Source organism: Podarcis liolepis (genome assembly GCF_965112155.1).
Source record: "Podarcis liolepis genome assembly, chromosome: 12".
Classification (NCBI taxonomy): Eukaryota; Metazoa; Chordata; class Lepidosauria; order Squamata; family Lacertidae; genus Podarcis; species Podarcis liolepis.
Genome location: NC_139563.1, coordinates 57,693,300 through 57,710,598, shown reverse-complemented (window position 1 = coordinate 57,710,598; position 17,299 = coordinate 57,693,300). Strand labels below are relative to the sequence as shown.

General features: G+C 43.8%; 1 protein-coding gene and 1 long non-coding RNA gene across 9 annotated transcripts in view; one reads left to right on the top strand and one right to left on the bottom strand.

Moving 5' to 3' along the window:
• The window catches only part of TPK1 (thiamin pyrophosphokinase 1), a 253,147-nt gene that overhangs the window by 211,357 nt on the left and 24,491 nt on the right, over positions 1–17,299 (top strand). The window contains exon 9 of one of the 6 annotated variants that reach the window (XM_083468889.1): positions 8,144–8,228. The exons of the other annotated variants lie outside the window; for them this stretch is intronic. Within the exon in view, the coding sequence (XP_083325015.1) occupies positions 8,144–8,223 (80 nt within the window). The 3' untranslated portion in view covers positions 8,224–8,228. The remainder of the gene's footprint in view (positions 1–8,143; positions 8,229–17,299) is intronic. 6 annotated transcript variants of the gene reach the window in all.
• LOC310690213 lies at positions 7,056–16,583 on the bottom strand. Of its 3 annotated transcripts, none has more exons than XR_014517984.1 (3): positions 15,951–16,583; positions 14,986–15,147; positions 7,056–7,376 (listed from the first exon to the last, which is right to left on the bottom strand). It is a non-coding gene; the product is annotated as an uncharacterized lncRNA (long non-coding RNA). The 3 variants fall into 3 exon arrangements; XR_014517985.1 differs by having other exon boundaries at positions 16,308–16,583; XR_014517986.1 differs by lacking the exon at positions 15,951–16,583 and adding an exon at positions 15,544–15,905.

Genomic DNA, 17,299 nt, shown 5'->3' with positions numbered 1-17,299 from the left:
CCCCCCCCCTCACAAATTTAAATCTTAGGAGTGAGTTATGCATGTTTTTGGTATAGTTTCATTGTAATGTAGGGTGAATCTACACATGGGGGAAGCTATAAATAAGTCAGAAATTAAATCATTGTAACAAAAGAAAAATGCTTTGGAAAAACGCAAATACATTTTTTTTGCTCTCCAGTGCCATCTGGTGTTGCATGTTTATAACACATTCAAAATGCTGTTTTTCTACTAACGTAGTTCCTTCCTCTAAAAATTTAATGGAGGGAATAGATTCAGGACAGACAAAAGGATGTCATTCATTCCTTGCCCAAGAAACGTGATGTTGAGTAAGCTTAGGTGGCTTTTTAAAAAATTAGACAAATTTGTAGAGGCTAAGTCTGTCAGCAACTATTAGCCATGATGTTTTTAGCGGTGCCCTTAGCATATATACCTCTCAGTACCACATACTGGACAACAGAGGAAGGTTTTCACCTTCTTGTAAGCAGTTCCGAGAGGGAGTAGCTATGCAGTAATTGCTGCTCCCCAGCCAACAGAAAGGACCTGGCTGTCTCTTGACTCCCTCTGGTGCAGAGGAGGAAGATCTTCTGCTTTTCTCTTTGTCCCTATCTGCCTAGGTCCCTACAGATGCAGCAGTAGCCTTCCACATGTGATTCCCTCCCTGAATAAAGAGTGACACAACCAGGTTCTTGTGTTTCTTATCCAGAGGCAACCACCAATCTCTCTGATCAAGCCCTCTCCCTTCTCTCCTTCCCTTTGGATTAAATGATCAGCACTGTAAGATTAGGTCTCTCTGTTACTTTTGTAGAGACCTGACATCCCCAATGCGGACACTATGGGGCCCACCAAGTCCTTCTGCCCTTCCCTTTTTTAATCTTTATTTTAAAATGAGTGGCTGTTGGGCTAGGTAGGGGGGTCTGCTTATTTTGTTCATGTTTCAGTTAGTTTGGGGTGAATGTAGGTGATTTGCTTGTTGAAGGAGCAGGGCTGAGCAGTTTTTCTTTGCCAGAGTTAAGTGTGAAACAGGACATCAAAGAACATTACATGGTGTGCAAGGCTATACACGCATGGCAGTGTTACTTTAAATTCAATACTTAGCCTAATAGGTCCTGCCATAAAGTGTCATGTGTTGTTGGAGGAGCTGCTGCATTGTATGAGTTAGAAAGCCAAACCACTTCTCTCCAAAGTCGTTGGCCAAACCTTTTCCCCCTTGTCCCATATGTTTTTCTGAAATAGTCAAGGCTCTGTGACCACCCCATTCCCTAAGGATTAAATAACTAGACATTGCACCGCATACTGGCTTTATGGGATCACAACTTTATTGGTTACAGATGTGAAACTTCTGCCAATGGCATTGGGACAAGTAGCTGCATAAAACACTCCAGCCCACTGCTGGCAGTGACATTAAGGGCAAAGGGAAACCAGGGAAACCAGAAGGGATGCCGTATGACCCACATCAAATCTGGGCACCCCCTAAGTGGTTCCCATTGGAAATGGCCATGGCCTCCATCTGGACCGGACAGGAGACACTCTTCTTGGATCCTTTTAACAGGATACCCTTACCCATGGAGGGGCAGGCAGAGGCTACAACCTCTCCTCCAATCAATATCTAAGTTTACCCAATGCCTATCCGCCTTTCAAAGTTGTGAGAATTGCTATGAGGTAGGCGAAAGCCAGCTGGCTGGTGCCAATTTGCCAGGTGTAAAAATTCCTGCCCGGCCCCGAAATATGGCGGCATTGCAAACCGTCCACGAAAGCCCTAAGCTAGGGGAGGGAGGGAGAACCAGTGTGGCGAAAAGAGGCTGAGTGGCCAGGCAGGCCTGGAATTTATCCTGGCCCTGGGCAAGGGACCCAGTTCTGCCATTGGACAGTTGGTCCTACGCCCAGGGGAACTCCCTCAAAGTCCTGCCGCCATTGGCCAATTTGGTGGCAGGCAGACAATCTGTCCTGCCCATGGCCCTCCTGCAAAGCCACCCACCAAAGAAGGCAAAGAGACTTGCCAAAGATTTCTCATACCTTCTGGTTAGGGAAAGGCTGCTCCTAGTTTTCTACTGTTGACTCACTGTCTTTCTGCAACTGTACAGAAAATTAGCATGCCCATCACAAGATAAACTTGTCAATTGTTTGGACTAGTCCAATAAGGTAGTTCTTGGGTTCGCTTGGTCTTTCACGTAAAATGGCCATGTACAAAATAGTTCTGCCTTCCATTTTCTTTATATGCACGGCTACATTATAATCAGACTTCTCAACTTCGCCAAAGAATGGCCAAAAACTGCTTTTGTGTAGTGACTTCCAAGTTTGTGCCAAGCACAATAATCTGTTCATCAAAAGGCCTCTCTCTCTTTCTCTGTCTCTTGGATGTTGTCATGGATGCTTGAGCTGAGATTCCTGCCTTGCAGGGGGTTGGACTAGATGACCCTTGGGGTTCCTTGCAACTCTACCATTCTATGATTTTATTATTCTTTCTCTTTCATTTTATTTTAGAAAAATTCTGTGCTGCACCACTACATGCCTGGTATTAACAATAGGCAATTAGTGATGAAATCACCAATTACTGGTAGCTTTCCATTGTTGTTTTCAGAAGCTTCATAATGTGAAATGATCTGTGATTCTGAGTGAGCATTCTTTACATATTGTGTTAGATGCTCTATTTAGATTAGTTTTCACTGCCTATAAGACTTCTGGGGGAAGAAAACCCCATAGTTTGACATACACTGCCATCTACAGAAAAAGCTGTGCAGGCCGTATAGTATGTCTGCTACTTTTACTACACTACAAGTGACATCTGTGGTCACAGTGTGTGATGAACCTGCACAGTCAGAACATTTATCAGCTGCATCGTCATGGTCAATAAATGCTAAATTAGAATCTATAAAGTGTGTTTGTCAGTGTACCCATGCACACTGTGGAGCTATTTCTATACTGTTGGGAACCAGAATGAAAATCATTAATTGTTTCAGTGCACCCCGAGGCCTGACCTTACAGCTGTAATGATGTGTTTAATTGTAAACGTATCCCCTTTATGGAGGAAGGTCTGGCTATGCTGCCTGCATCGCTTAGGGCCGACATCATTCCTGAGCAGCTAGGAGCATGGTTTCATGGAGGGGTGCTTTCCATCTTGGGCGTGCTGGCAGGGGAGGGAGCGGTAGAGGGCAGGTCTGGCAGGGAAAGCTTGAAGAGAAGCTTATTTACTGCAGTGATATCCCACTTTCCTCCAGGAGCTCAAGGCAGCATCCATGGTCTCTTCCCCCATCCCCCTAATTTTCTTCTGAGTACAATCCTGTGAGGTAGTTATGCTGAGAAATAAATGACTGATCCAAGGTCACTCAGTGAGCTTCATGGCTGAGTGAAGGTTTGAACCTGGGGGGCCACAGTACTCAAACCCAGGAGTTCCCCAGAGGACCACCAGCAGTCCCAAAGCTCCATTCAGTTGGTCCACAGTGTTGGGATTTCTGGTAGTGCATCCATCACATTAAATATTAATGTTGATGTTAATTGTATTTTATTGCTTGTTTTATTTTTATATTGTAATTATAAAAAATGCAATATATAAGAAATCAGAGAAGCAATAAAAAGACAATTAAAATAAAAAAGCATCTAGCACAGCACATTACAATTGGTACAAAAGGCAGAAAAATAATTAAGTGGCCTGCTAAGACTCAACAATTTTCAAGTGGTCCATGGGGGGGGGGCAGGAGCTTGGGGGCCTCTGCTCTGACTGCTGCGTCACTAAGCCACCGTCACAAATCCATGCCTTGAAAGGTCTGCGTACTTCTTCAGTGACATTTATTTTTTGCAGCTCTACAATTTAAAACCCACATTTTCTTTGTTTGGGTAAATTGCATCTGAAGAGCTTCCAAATCCCCCCTTTTCTTTGGTTTTTATTTCCTAATCAGTGGTGTTGGGCAGTTGGGATTAACAATATATACTTTGCAGGAGCTCATTTGCATATTACCCAAATAGGCTGTGTACAGATTGAGCTGCTAGATTACTATAGAACTCTCTCACAGCTGTTCTGAATAACTGTGATAACTTTAAAGCATCAGTTATTGTTACATATAGAAGTTTGGGTATTTTCTCTATTTTTAACGCACCAGGATGTCTAAATATCTGGCCCTAGCTCCAAAGGGAGAACTGTAGGCAGTTTTCCAGAGACATTGATGCAGGACCCCAAGATTCTCTTGCCCCAACAACTCAGTTGAAGCTCCCTTCCCACCGCCAAGTTTCTTCAGCGGCACTGGCTAATACGAAGCTCCTGAATATAGTGCATTTTCCTTTGAAATAGACAACTTGCTGGTGAATGAAGCCCACAGGCTTCCGTCTTTGCCAGCTGACGGTCAACATTTGGTCTTTCTGCCCACACTGAGTTGCTGAGAAGATATTGGCAATATTGGTAGTTCCAGTTAAAATGGATTGATGATGATGAGCTGTCTTTTTTGTTGCTGAGTCTGCACTTTTGTGATATTCTTAATCAAAATTAAACCTGAAAGGGAACACAATTAAGTATGAAGTGCAGCAGTGTTTTAGGATAATTAGGTTGTGGTAATCACCAGCATTTTGATCTTTTTATTAAAGTAGTTTGGAACTACTTAAGCATGGCAGTTCCTGTAGCCTGAGATTAGATAAATGGATGCAAATGGGAATTGTAACTGATGAGTGATTGATGATGGCTCTATATGTTTGATTCTGTAGACCCTTGTAAATGATTCCTTCCCCATGGAGGACAGAAACCTGTAGGCAAAAATTGGAGTGTGAAGCACAATCCCTTTAACAGCATACAGGGTATGGAATGCAGCCTGGGAATATTCTCAGGGAGAATCACGATTAATTGATTAAGTCAAGGTGTTCGGCACCACATCACATCAAGATAAGTGTTCAACCCCAGAGGAGCTTGGAAATCAGGTGACTTTTGAAAATTCAGGACAGAGAGGTTATTAAACTCTGCTGAATTTAATAACCTTTATGTACTTAGTGTCTGATAGTCATCTTACCTATATATCTGGAAAATCTGCCTAGTGCAGAGAGAAGGAGAACTTAAGATTCACAGGCTATATTCAGGTCATTCCACATCAAATCAACGCAAAAAACAGGGGTTTTGTCACACACCATCTCAGTTTTGGATGAAACATGGTGTACACTCTTCCCTTATGGTTGAAAGAAACCCCCTTGAATTTCCCCCCTCTATCTCAAATGGTTTTAATTTTATAGCACTTTGAAGTTTCGTTAATCTGTGTTGTTTGTCCCTCTTGAGACCCTCCGCACAAGATACCCTTGTGTACATTTTATTTTTTTCCTCCATAACCAACGATCAGATCTCTTTGAAATTTTACACAGAGCTCAATAAAATGACAAGGATTTCAGAAAAAAATACATCAGCACTCAAAAGATTGTATAAATCCCTAAAAAAAATTATAAATGCACTTGTAGCCTAGTTTTTTTTGGTTGAAAAACGTGTGAACATGATGTGACCAAAAGATTTGATGTTGAAAATTATTGCAAAGAGATGCACTTTCTCAACAAAGAATGAAATTTATAGTTGAAAATTTTATGTTTTTTGGACATCATGGAGGGGGAAATGGCTACAGGGTAGCCATTTTGTACAATTTTCCTACAATCCATAGCTGTAATAGAAAAAAAATAATGAAACAAAGTTGTTCATCTTAAAAATTAAAATAATATTGGTTATTTTAGGGGGGTTTTCAAAAGTTCAGACTTGTTTTAATTTTGGAATATTTGAATTTGAAGTTATGAAAATTGGCTATCGGGAATAAAAAGAAAAGAAAAAAGAATTTACAGTCAGTAGAGCATTAAACGCTGACCTGTAAGGAAATAAGACCTAGCAAGAAATATATTCCAAAAAAATTAAAAGTTGAGTGTTATATACATCAAATTAGGCTTAAATTATTAAAAAAATAATTATTCATTTCAGAAATATTAAAAATATTAGACATTTTAAAAGTGAGGAGGCTGCTGTTTTACTCGGGTCCTTCCTATGCTGACTCCCTACGGGCAGCCGCTTGGCCACTGCAAAGACAGGGTGCTGGTGCAGGTGGGTTTTCTTAAGTTTTGTGTTCTGATCAGAAAATATTAAAGAGGCGAGTAACAGCTTTAAAACACAATTAAAGTCTTGTTAATAAAGAACAGTAGAATATCTTAAAGCGCAAGACCCAAATGCAGTAAACCCAAATTCTGCAACATTCAAAGATCAGCATTAAACATGAATAGCCCTCCTTAATGTAAATGCTGGTGTGATGTGCTAATGTAAGGCTCCTTTGCACCCTTGGCAAGGAGATGTATTGGTGCACCTGAAGCTGGGAGAGACCAGAAACTCGGAAGGTTTGTTTTTCATCACCTTTTGTGCTCCGCCAGTGACTTCCTCCGTGGTCACTGAGTGTCAGGGACTGGACTGAAGAGGAGGAGGAGGAGTGGTGGAGGTCGTGTCCGTCCATCCCCCCTTTTGTCTGTAGCTTCCAGGGAAGAGGAAGGCAGTCTCAAATTGCAGCAGGGCTAGGAGAAAGATGACAGCTCAGAGACGGGAGAACAGCAGAGCTATGCGGTGTTAGGGGAAGGAGGAGGGGAGACAGAGCAGCCAGCTGACACATCAGCCTGCCTCTGCTCACTGTTTTCCCTTCTGCCTCCTTCCTCATCCTGCAACTCTAGCCTGCTCTCTGAGCCCTGCTGGGCACTCCCTTTGGAGCCCGAGTGTCTTGCCCGGCTGCCCAGAGCAGTGGAGGAGTGGCCCACGGAGCGTGTGGGCAGGTGGGCAGGCTCCTAGCCACTCTGGGGCACAGAGGAGGTGCACATTTTTTGCGCCACCCTGGACCTGCACAGTGGACAGAATGTTACACATGGCCCAAAATGATCCAGATTTGATCTCTCACTGACCATTTGTGCCACATTAACATTAAAACCATCAGAGCACTCCTGACATATGGTTGTCAAGCCTCTGCTTAAAGATGCTTGTGAGCTTTCCCTGCCCCTTGTTGGTTATCTAATAAACCCTTTAGCAGTGAATATTAGCAAATAGTGTTCATGTATAATACAGATTGCATTCAAGCTGACTGAAAGCTTATTGGAATTTCACATTTTTTATATTTGTGTATTCAAAGTAACGGTTCCATATTTGTCTAGAAAGCTTTCATGGACAGAACGTAGCTGAAAAAAAGCACACAAATTGGGGTGAAAACAAGCTTTTGCTTCAAAATCTTTTAATATGCTACATTGCTGCAGAACAGGAACCTGAACTCTTTTTCACATTTTCACTGTGCCCTTGAAGACAGGAATGGGGAAGCTTGTTTTATGTGCTTTTTGGTTCCTGGTTTTGTATTTCCACAAGGTTCAGCTTTTTCACACATGCAGCAGGAAGCTCAGGTTTGCCACTGAAACAGGAAGGAAGCACTGTCAGTCTTATTTCTCTGATTATTGTACCCATATAATTTGAATGCTTGTGAATGTGTTTTCTGCATTCACACTTTGTATTTTTAGCTGTTAAACTGCTCTTCTTTAAGGTGCTACCAGACTCTTTGTTGCTGCTGAAACAAGGTGCATTGAAAAGTGTTAACTTGGCAAATCAGTATATTTCTAGTCCCATTTGCTTAGTCAAAATAAGTTCAACAGATGGCTTCTAAATTTGAAGGAGGAGGACTATTTGGGTATTTTCTAATTGATATGGTTTAGTACTGAAATTATTTTTAATTGAAACAAGGAAGGTTCTCCAGTCTCCTTATGAATACTAATTGCAAGTGTGCCGTTTCTCTATACTACAGGCTCAGGGTTACCTGCACATTTTAACTAAAGATTCGTTTACATTCTGATTTCATGCAGTTTTCCATTTTTTGGGATAAGCACCTACAAATCAGCCTTTTAAGGTCACCTTTGCACTTTGCCCTTCCAGCTGCCCTAACAAAAAGAATGGGTTTCCCTCCCTTCTATTTGAATCCAGAGAAAGAAATACAAAGAATGGATGGGAAATCAGAAGGTGCAGTGTAGATGCCTGCACTATGAGAGAAATTTCTGTTTGTGGTTCTCCGGAATTGTCTCTGTGTTTGGCTCTGTGTTCCTATTTTATACTGTCATTGTGTGAAATTGGTAGCTCATTAAGTCTGAAAGACTCATCTTACATTATATCTTCTGGCACTTCCAACAGCATCGCCTCACCCTCGATTCTGTTTCTTAGAGTGCTTGGAAAGGGTGTGGAGAGAATCTCCAGATTCCCAGCTTTCATGAAAAGAGTAAGTTCCTAGAAATTATAGAACCAATGATATGAAGCAAGGTTTGCAGATACTGTTCTCTCCCAGGCTAGATCTACACAGCTATTAAAAAAAACTGCTCTGAAAACAGTATGGGAAAAACGTTGTAAAATTCACAATGGAAAATGGGGTAGATATGGAATGGAATGGAAATGGGAAATTTCAGCTCTACAACGCCATCTGGTGTCACATTGTTATAACACATTTATAACATTGTTACTTGATTAACGTAGCTGAGTCCCTACTTTGTTGTTTGTTGTTTGAGAAACAATTGTAGGTGAGCCCAAAATCTAAAAATTCCCACCAGACTGCCATAAAGGAGCCTGGTTTAGCTTCAGTAAGTTTTTCCTGAAGAGCAAAGTTCCAGACACTATTCCACCAGTTTGTAATACCAAAACCAGAATGTGTTTCGTGCATCAAATTATAGTCTTGCTTTTTGAGGGGTAGATTTTTTTCCACCTTTGGCGGCCTGGTGTTGGTTCACTGCATCCTCTACTTGTTGTTGCTGTTGGGTGGGTTTCTCTCTTATTGACTTCTTGGGTGCTGGCATTCAAAAATACGACATATTCCACTTCCAGCCTGAAGTGTTACCATCCAGAGTTCTAGCAGCTTAGGCTACTGCTTCACCCGTATGGGCCACCTCTCATTAGCAGAACTTTTCCCATTTAGAGGGGGGAACTCTGCTCCCAGGAGTGTCCTCTAACTCTTGGTTAGTTGTTGCATGTTTATCTACCCATTTAATGTAATCTGCTCTTTGCATATGCCTGGGCTCACTGCTTTGGCAAATTCAGGTGCCATTAATCTCCTTAATTTTTTTAAAAAAGGAGTTAAAGTTTTGTTCCAAACATAGTAGACAATGTAACATTTTTGTGGAGAAAAACTATTTGTTAATGAAGTGTTCTCTGTAATTAAACATCACAACTTTGCTTTATTTGTACTTAATAGGTGTAATAATGTTTGCCTATTGCTTTTTGTGGAAGCATCGAGTGTTTAATTAGTCTTTATAAACTGTGTTAAGGTCCCAGGATATGACACAGCACCACAACCAGCAACAGTTCCTCTTAGCATTTTATTAATCCGTGCTGGGTATGGGCTTTGACATTTGCATTGCTTCAGAATAGCCTTCTGTAGTTCTTTTAGAACACATCTTTATTCCTTGCAAACTTTATTGGCTTTAATTTGTCTTCCTAACTCTCTGAGTTTAGTTTTGCTTTTTTCCCATTAATATGATTTGCATTTCGGAAAGCTAAAAGCATTTGGCTTTTAGAATAATTTTAATGTGTGCTAAGTATCTTGTGCATTAAATGTCTCCTGGTTATGCAAGGTAAAGAAATAAACCTAAAGCATTAGAACTCTCCATCAAGTCCTGAACAGGAAGAAATAATTTCTTTGGCTTTCTTGAAGACAAGTGTGGGGCTTAAAATACAGCATGGAATTGTATTTCTGTTAACTTTTGTGAACTGTGTTGAGGGCTGTTTGGCTGAAAAGGTGGCGTAGAAATAATCTATAACATAGCATATTACATTACAATATATTCAGCATTTGCCAATTCCTCCCTTTTGATAACAATTGCAGGAGTTGAGCTGCAGTTCTTGAGATGCAGAACTGAACTTGGTTTCATAATGATGAATCTTAACATCAAATGGGCTATCTTATTACAAACAAACAGAATGCAAAATGGGAAAATTAAAGGGCTCACTTCTTCTGCAAAACCAAAACCACAATACCAAAATGCCACTTCTGTCTTCAGGATTTGCATCCATGTGAGTGCCTATTGATGAGCACAGTCCACAGGACGAACGGTGGCCTTTATGCCTTTCTTGCAGTTTGATCCAACAGGGCAGTTCTTACACTCTTTCACAGCTTGCATATGAGGGCTTGTCCCTACAAATAAGGGTTCTTTGTAAACCTCATGAACTGCTGAAGAAGTTCAGTCCTCCTCTGGAGAATGGCCTCCATGGGGGTTGGGTGCAACTTTAATATTTCATATCATTTTAATATCATTGAAGGAAGCAATGGGTTTCACTTCTACTCCTTCTAGTTGGTTCTTATCCTGTTGCTTCCTTTATCCACTGTGCTGGAAAGCTCTGGTAGACCAGAGTTTGGTGATGCTGTGCAACGGGATTCCACCAGAGTGCGGGACTGTAGCCTCCTTCTGATTGGCTGCAGGTACAGCTAGTCAGAGGGACTGAAGTCAGCACTTAGGGAGGGAAAAAGGAAGACAGTTGAGGGTTGGGGTACGTAAGATCCACTCTGAGGAACATCTCCATCCAGAGAAAGAAGTCTCTGGGCTTAGTTTGAAGCTCTTAAGTCTTCTTAGGATTATACAGACAAGAGAAAAGCTGGGAAGCTGAACTGGGGGCAGGAGTAGAGAGGTGTGAGGGAAGACTCTACTTGGGTCTCCGTTCAGTAAGGAGGAGAGTGATCTTCTGGAAAGAGAAGAATCCCAAACCAGTTATGAGGGGTGTGGTGATCCCCTGGGTCTGCTATACTACTAGAGGAGCCTCAGGAGTGAGAGCTATAGAAGGTTAGGAAACTGATAGAAAGTACCACCTGGTTTAAGAATGCAAGTATTAACACCTAAGCTGTACCACCCCTGCAATTAGTTTAAGGAAATGAAGAGAATATAAGCTGTACGTTTCCCATCTTGTTTAGAAACCTATAACATCCATGGGGGGGGGGGGTGGAGAGAAAGTTTACTGTTTCTTGAAAAAAATCTGTCTCCTGACACATCTTTTATTTCAACAGTTTTGTTGTAAAATAAAAATCTTTTTCCTTTTTAACTTCCCTAAGTCTCCAAGTGCCAGAGTTTTCTTTTAAAAAGTTAAAATAACTAGTAGTAAGAGGGGGACTGCCTCACCCACCAACATGAACTAGCAAGAGAATTTCATTCAACATTAAATGAGTCAAAATTTCTCATTGCACTTGTCCTACAATAAAGGAATGTTAGCAATGACTCATATAGAAGGCAGGACAGATTACGTATAAACTCCTTTTAGACCCATTGGTGATTCTTTTTTGGTATCTTAAAACAAGAATCTTTAAGGAACACCAGAAAATGATAATTAATCTTCTGATGGCTGCCATAATGAGTCAACTAGAAAAAAGGAGGTAACAAGCTTTCAATGCCTATTAAAGTATTTTAAGTATGATAAAATTCACTAATTTTGTTAAAATGCGAAAAAGGAGGCTTTTACATTTATTGAAAAATTGAGTGGGTTAATTGAGTGGAATATAACACAATCCAAAATATAAGCCCCTCCCGCCTACACTGAACCTGTATGTTGTCACCAACACATGCTAACACAAAACCAGATTATACAGTACCATACACCAAAACATTTCTGCAGTGTGCAATAGATCAGTGTTCCCAACCTTTTGCGACCGTGGCCCCTTCTGACCTTCTTTCCTTCCTGTGCCCCCCACCCCGTCCTACTGGTAGAAAGGTAGCTATTTAAATGTTTTGTTTGTAAATAGAACATGTTTGTTTAGCATTTTATAATATATACAAAATACAGTTACATAAAATGGTAAGAACATGATGAAATATTGTTGAAGCAGAAAAACAGATCTGGAAGGGACCCCGGGGGTCATCCTTCTAGTGCAACCCCCTCAACGTAGGAAACTGCTGAAGCATCCATGGCAGATGGCCATCCAACCCAGTAGCATAGCTGGGGGCAGGGGGGTGCCCCCGGTGGCACTTATCTTGGGGGCGGCACATCGGAGCCCCAGGCAAACAAGCAGGTCCCCTTGCCCAGCCCTTCCCATTGCCACCCCACCCCACACTTACCTGACCTGGGGGTTCTGGATCTCGGGCTCTATGGGTCAAAACAGGAGCCTCTGCAGTCGCCCGCTCCCCCCGGAAACAAACCAGACCTGCTCCAAGAAAATGCACCTGGAAAAAGGAGTGCTAGGTCCTGGAGGGCTGCCCCTTACCCGCTTCTGATTGGCCAAGGGGATAGCCAGCTAATCAGGATTTTTTTTAAAAAAACCTCCACTTCTCACTTCCCTTTGTGGCCCCCTAGCCTCATGCTGTGATCCCCCATTTACACAATTTTCACCTGGGGCCCTCCAGGGGGTCACATGCCCCCAGTTGGGAAACAAAGGGGGGAAGGTATTCTTTAGCTTCCTAATGACTGTTTTGGTTACAACTGGAAAAAGAAGGGACTTAATAACTGCAGAAATGAAGTTTGTTCCCAGGCTTGCATCTCTATTTAGGTGGCCTAATGTTGTTGGTGAGCAGGTGCTTCAAGAACAGTCCTACCAGCCAATGCCTGTGTGAGAGAGAAATCATCTCCCCAAACTGGATGTAGATGATTGATGAGCTGAGCTGAGCTGGAGAGGTATTAGCTGAGGGCTGTCATTAAGAAAAGGCAATGTTCTGCTATGGCTTTTTCTGCTGTACCTGTCCCATATCCTTAAGAGCTGATCACCTGTGAAAAGTTAGATAAGTCCGTCCCCCCCTCACCTTCCAGGTGCCTCACAGTGCTCACAGTATCTGTATGCTGTGAATAAAAATAAACAGCAGCCATGTTAATTGTTCCCACTGATTTCTTTGTTTTCAGCAAAACCTGCTAGGTGAGAGCGGCTGATATGTGAGAGTAAAGACCATTTTTAAGAACAAGGTGTCTCTGTGTTGTGAGGTACCAATGGATATGGACAGAACCAGCCCACCCACGATGCAAGGGGAAGCAGCCCCCTCAGGTAGTCTAAGTGCAAGAGGCAGTGCTCTGCCCCCCCTTCCACCCCCGAAAGGGAGGAGTTCTGGCACACAGTCCCCAGCCAGAGAACCTAAGTGGGAGGCAAGACTTAGAGGAGTTCCTTGGCTCCCGCCAAGTTTGGCAAGAGCTGGGGCTTTGCCCCCCCCCCCCCGTGGTGCCCTGGTAATCGCTGAACTCAGTGGGAGAGAGGGCACTCTTCCAAGTGCTGACATGTTTTCATACAAGGCAATATAAACAGTTACTACTGGATCACTTAAGCCAGCTGTAAAAAGGGCTGCATGTGTAGAATGGGGATTTAAGAAAATACATTCCTGCCAGCCACCACAGAATTATGATAAAACTGTTTTGCAAGATATTAAATATCTGAAAATGTGAGGCAAAGCACAACAGCTTGGATTGCCTTCTGTTTCCTTTTCTATTTATTTAGCGTATGCACTTTGTCCTTAATTTAATAACTCTGCATTCACTTCTGTGTTTCTAACGCAGTGTTGCCTTCTGCAGTTACAGAATTCCATTTTCCCTTGGCTCTGGTTTGAGCCAGTGACAAGGAACAGCAAAGAAAACCCAAACCCAAACTGAAAAGGTCCTAAATAATCTTAAAGTGAATTAAGTACTTATCTATATGGCACCATCAGGGTCCCTCTGGGTATCACCAATGTGGGTGCCTGCTTATACCTTCTATGGTGCCCACAAAGGCCCTCAAAAGATGGCACTTCAAAAACCCATGATGCGCAAGACAGCATTTGCTCTTCATGCTTAGTTCATATTTGTACCAATTTAGCCTCTCTTACATTGAACATGAATTGATGCTTTTGAATTATGATGCTGGAGGAGACTCTTGAGAGTCCCATGGACTGCAAGAAGATCAAACCTATCCATTCTTAAGGAAATCAGCCCTGAGTGCTCACTGGAAGGACAGATCGTGAAGCTGAGGCTCCAAGACTTTGGCCACCTCATGAGAAGAGAAGACTCCCTGGGAAAGACCCTGATGTTGGGAAAGATGGAGGGCACAAGGAGAAGGGGACGACAGAGGACGAGATGGTTGGACAGTGTTCTCGAAGCTACCAGCATGAGTTTGACCAAACTGCGGGAGGCAGTGGAAGACAGGAGGGCCTGGCGTGCCCTGGTCCATGGGGTCACGAAGAGTCGGACACGACTAAACAACTAAGCAACAACAACAACAACAACATTGAACATGTCTAAATATCATTGGATGCCAGGATTAGACACCCATTTGGCCTTCTGTTCTGAACAAAGGAGAACTACAGAGATCTCTCTGGGAGCAAATGCAGCAGTAGCTGATGTCGGTAACTTTTCTGCCCCCTGGTGGCGTGGCTGAGGGAGGAGCATATCCACATCATTTTGTGGTCCTGTTTCTTTTTCGTTTCTTTTGGACATGGCTGCCATTTTGTGTTTTGCCACAGCAGCCAGTTTGTGACCGGTGCCCATGACACTGACAGATGTGACCACTTGCCCATGTAAGAAAAATACAGTGGTGCCTCGCAAGACGAAAAGAATCCGTTCTGTGATTCTCTTCGTCTAGCGATTTTTCGTCTTGCGAAGCAAGCCCATTGACAGATTAGCGGATTAGCGCTTTTAGCGGCTTTTAGCGGCTTATCTGCTGATCGGATCAGCTGATAAGCGGCTTAGCGGCTTAGAAAAGGGGGAGGGGGAAAAACCCGCAGGAACTCGCAAGACATTGTCGTCTTGCGAAGCAAGCCCATAGGAAATTCGTCTAGCGAAGCACCTCCAAAACGGAAAACCCTTTCGTCTAGCGAGTTTTCCATCTTGCAAGGCATTCGTCTTGCGGGGCACCACTGTAAACAGGTCCATGTCCTAAATAGAGTGCAGTTGAAAATAGACAGTGGGGAAAACAAACGCGAAAGGGGGAGAATGGGAGGGATGACTATGGAGCTCAAAGGGAGAGAAAGAAAAGTTGGCACTGCATCCCTGTTCAAGGAGAGAATTCCATAAATAGGGAAGAAAAAGAGAATTCACTTTGTGAATTTGGAATTTACCAGATGGAGGGGGACGCCATTCCTGATAGGGATGACTCCCCCTACTGGAGACAAGAAGGGTCTTCAACTTGCAGCGTCCTCTCCAGAGAAGAGGAGTCATCCTGTCTTTCCAGACTGACCCTGCTTGCTGCAAGGGGTGGTTGGGTCTTCGTGCTTCTTTCTCTGTGTAGAGAAAAATGCTTGCTTGAGTGCTTGTTTTATGTGGATTTTCCCTTTGTCTAGTCCTCTCCTTCATCCTGTTTGCTAGATCCCCTTTCTGAGTGAGTTTTTTCACTGTGTTTTCCTGTTGGCTGCCCCCCCCCCCAGCTTCTTCATTTCTATTTCAATCTCTTCGTGTTTCTCCCCCCCCCCATCCCCACTCTGTTGTGTGGGGAAGGGAAGAGTATAGGGGGCAGCTGGATTCTGACCTGATTGTCAGTCAGGCACAGGAGGAATTGTCTAGAGGCGACAGGGCCAGGTGCTTGTGTTTCCCCGCCCCAAACGGAACACCATTTTGTTTCAACAACTCAGCATTTCTTCAGGAGGCCCCAACAGCTCCTAGAGACGTGATTGCTGCACCTGTTGGTCTAGTGACTTTCACGCTCTCTGTGCTCTCTGCCTGCCTCGAGTGGCTGAATTGTTGCTGCACCTTCAGGTCCCAGCACAAATTGGGAGTTTGAGCAACAACTGCAGTGTGTTCAGTTGCATTCATTTCCTGCGCACAGAATGACTTTGCCCCAGTAGGGCAGCCTCTCTCCTCACGATGTTGGCACAATGGAGGAGGCCTAGACATTTTGAGATCCCAGGCAAGCAGCCTTCGGTGATTCTCCAGGTTCTTTGACAGAACAGGCAGGGATGAGTATGGCAGGCGCCCCCCCCCCCCCCAGTTCTGAGGCCTTCCTTAGTTCAACAAATTTCCCGACTGCTTTCTTGGATGAAGAGGTTTATTTCCACAGAGATTAATTATTCCCTCCAGGGTTTTGCACCTGGACCAGCTTGCTTCATCACCATAACAGTAAATGCAAGTACAAGCAGTCCACACGCAGCCACAGGGCAAAGAGGGGCTATTCACCACACAAAGCCCCCCTCCTGCCCCTCGCATCCAAGGTCCCAGGAGTCCTTTCTGGTTGACCCTCCCTTGCCACCAGAACAGGCTAAGACATCTGTTCCTCAGGCAGTAGTTCAACAGGAGATGTCGCTTCTGCTCCCCGGGTCTCAGGGTGCCACTGCAGCCCAGTGGGTGGCCTCTGGGGAACTGCCTGAATTGGGGTCCTCCCAGCCCAACCCAGACATGAAAGAGAGGGAGCTCTCAGAAGAGGAAGTGATTGAGGTTAAGAACCAACCGAGGGTGTTCTCTGCTGAGGTTTTTATGCCTTTCTTAAAAAGGCTTGTCAGGTGCTGCAATTGCCAGAGGAAGAGACCCCCCCCCCCGAATCCCCTACGGGGCCCTTGGAAGCAACCAAAGCTCTTCCTGCCACAGCAGCTAAGCCTGTCTCTGTTCCCTTCCCCAAGGCCTTTGAGAAACCTTGGGATGCGGAATGAGGAACCCCACATAGAGCTTAGGCTCCTTGCAAATGGGGAAAGAAACATTCTATTGCATCTTTCCAGATAAGTTTATGAATCACCCCAGAGGTCCAGTGATTATCCACCATGGTGGTCCTGGCTTCATCCTTGGTACTCCCTTCAGAAGGCGAAGGGGTCCCAGGTACCCAGGTGGGAAACGAGTGGAAGCGTCTCTGAGGCCTACGATTGAGGCCAATGCTTTTGCCTTTCAGGCTTCCACCACCTTCTCTGTATTTATGTGTTTAAAGCAGTGAGCTGTAGAGATGAGATCACATGCAGACATTCCCAAGTTTATTAAGGATCCCTTGCATTGGCTGCAGACCCTTCCATGGACGCTCTGCAATTAATGCATGGTCCTTAGCTACTTCCACAGTGGCCTACAAGACAATCTGGTTATGACAGTGGGGTGCTGACACTGCGTCACAATCCTTTATGATCTCATTACCTTTTCAGGGTCCGAACTCTTTGGGGAATCTCTGGAACCTCACCTGGTGGATACTAGGGATAAGAAGAAGGCCCTATCTTCCGCCAACAAGCCTAAGGAAAAGTCATGCCAGACTCAGTTTTTTCATACTCCCCAACAATTTTCCAAGTCTTGCCCCTTCTTTTCCATTCAGAGTAGAGGGGGTAGGCAGGATGGGGTGCTCCCTTCCCCTCCTCCTTCAGATCAGGAAAGTCTTCCTCTGCATCCTCAAGGCCCCCAAAAGAGGGGAGAAAAATACTTCCGCCTGAATTAGCTCCCAGTAAATCTGCCTCCCCAGGGGGTGTAATG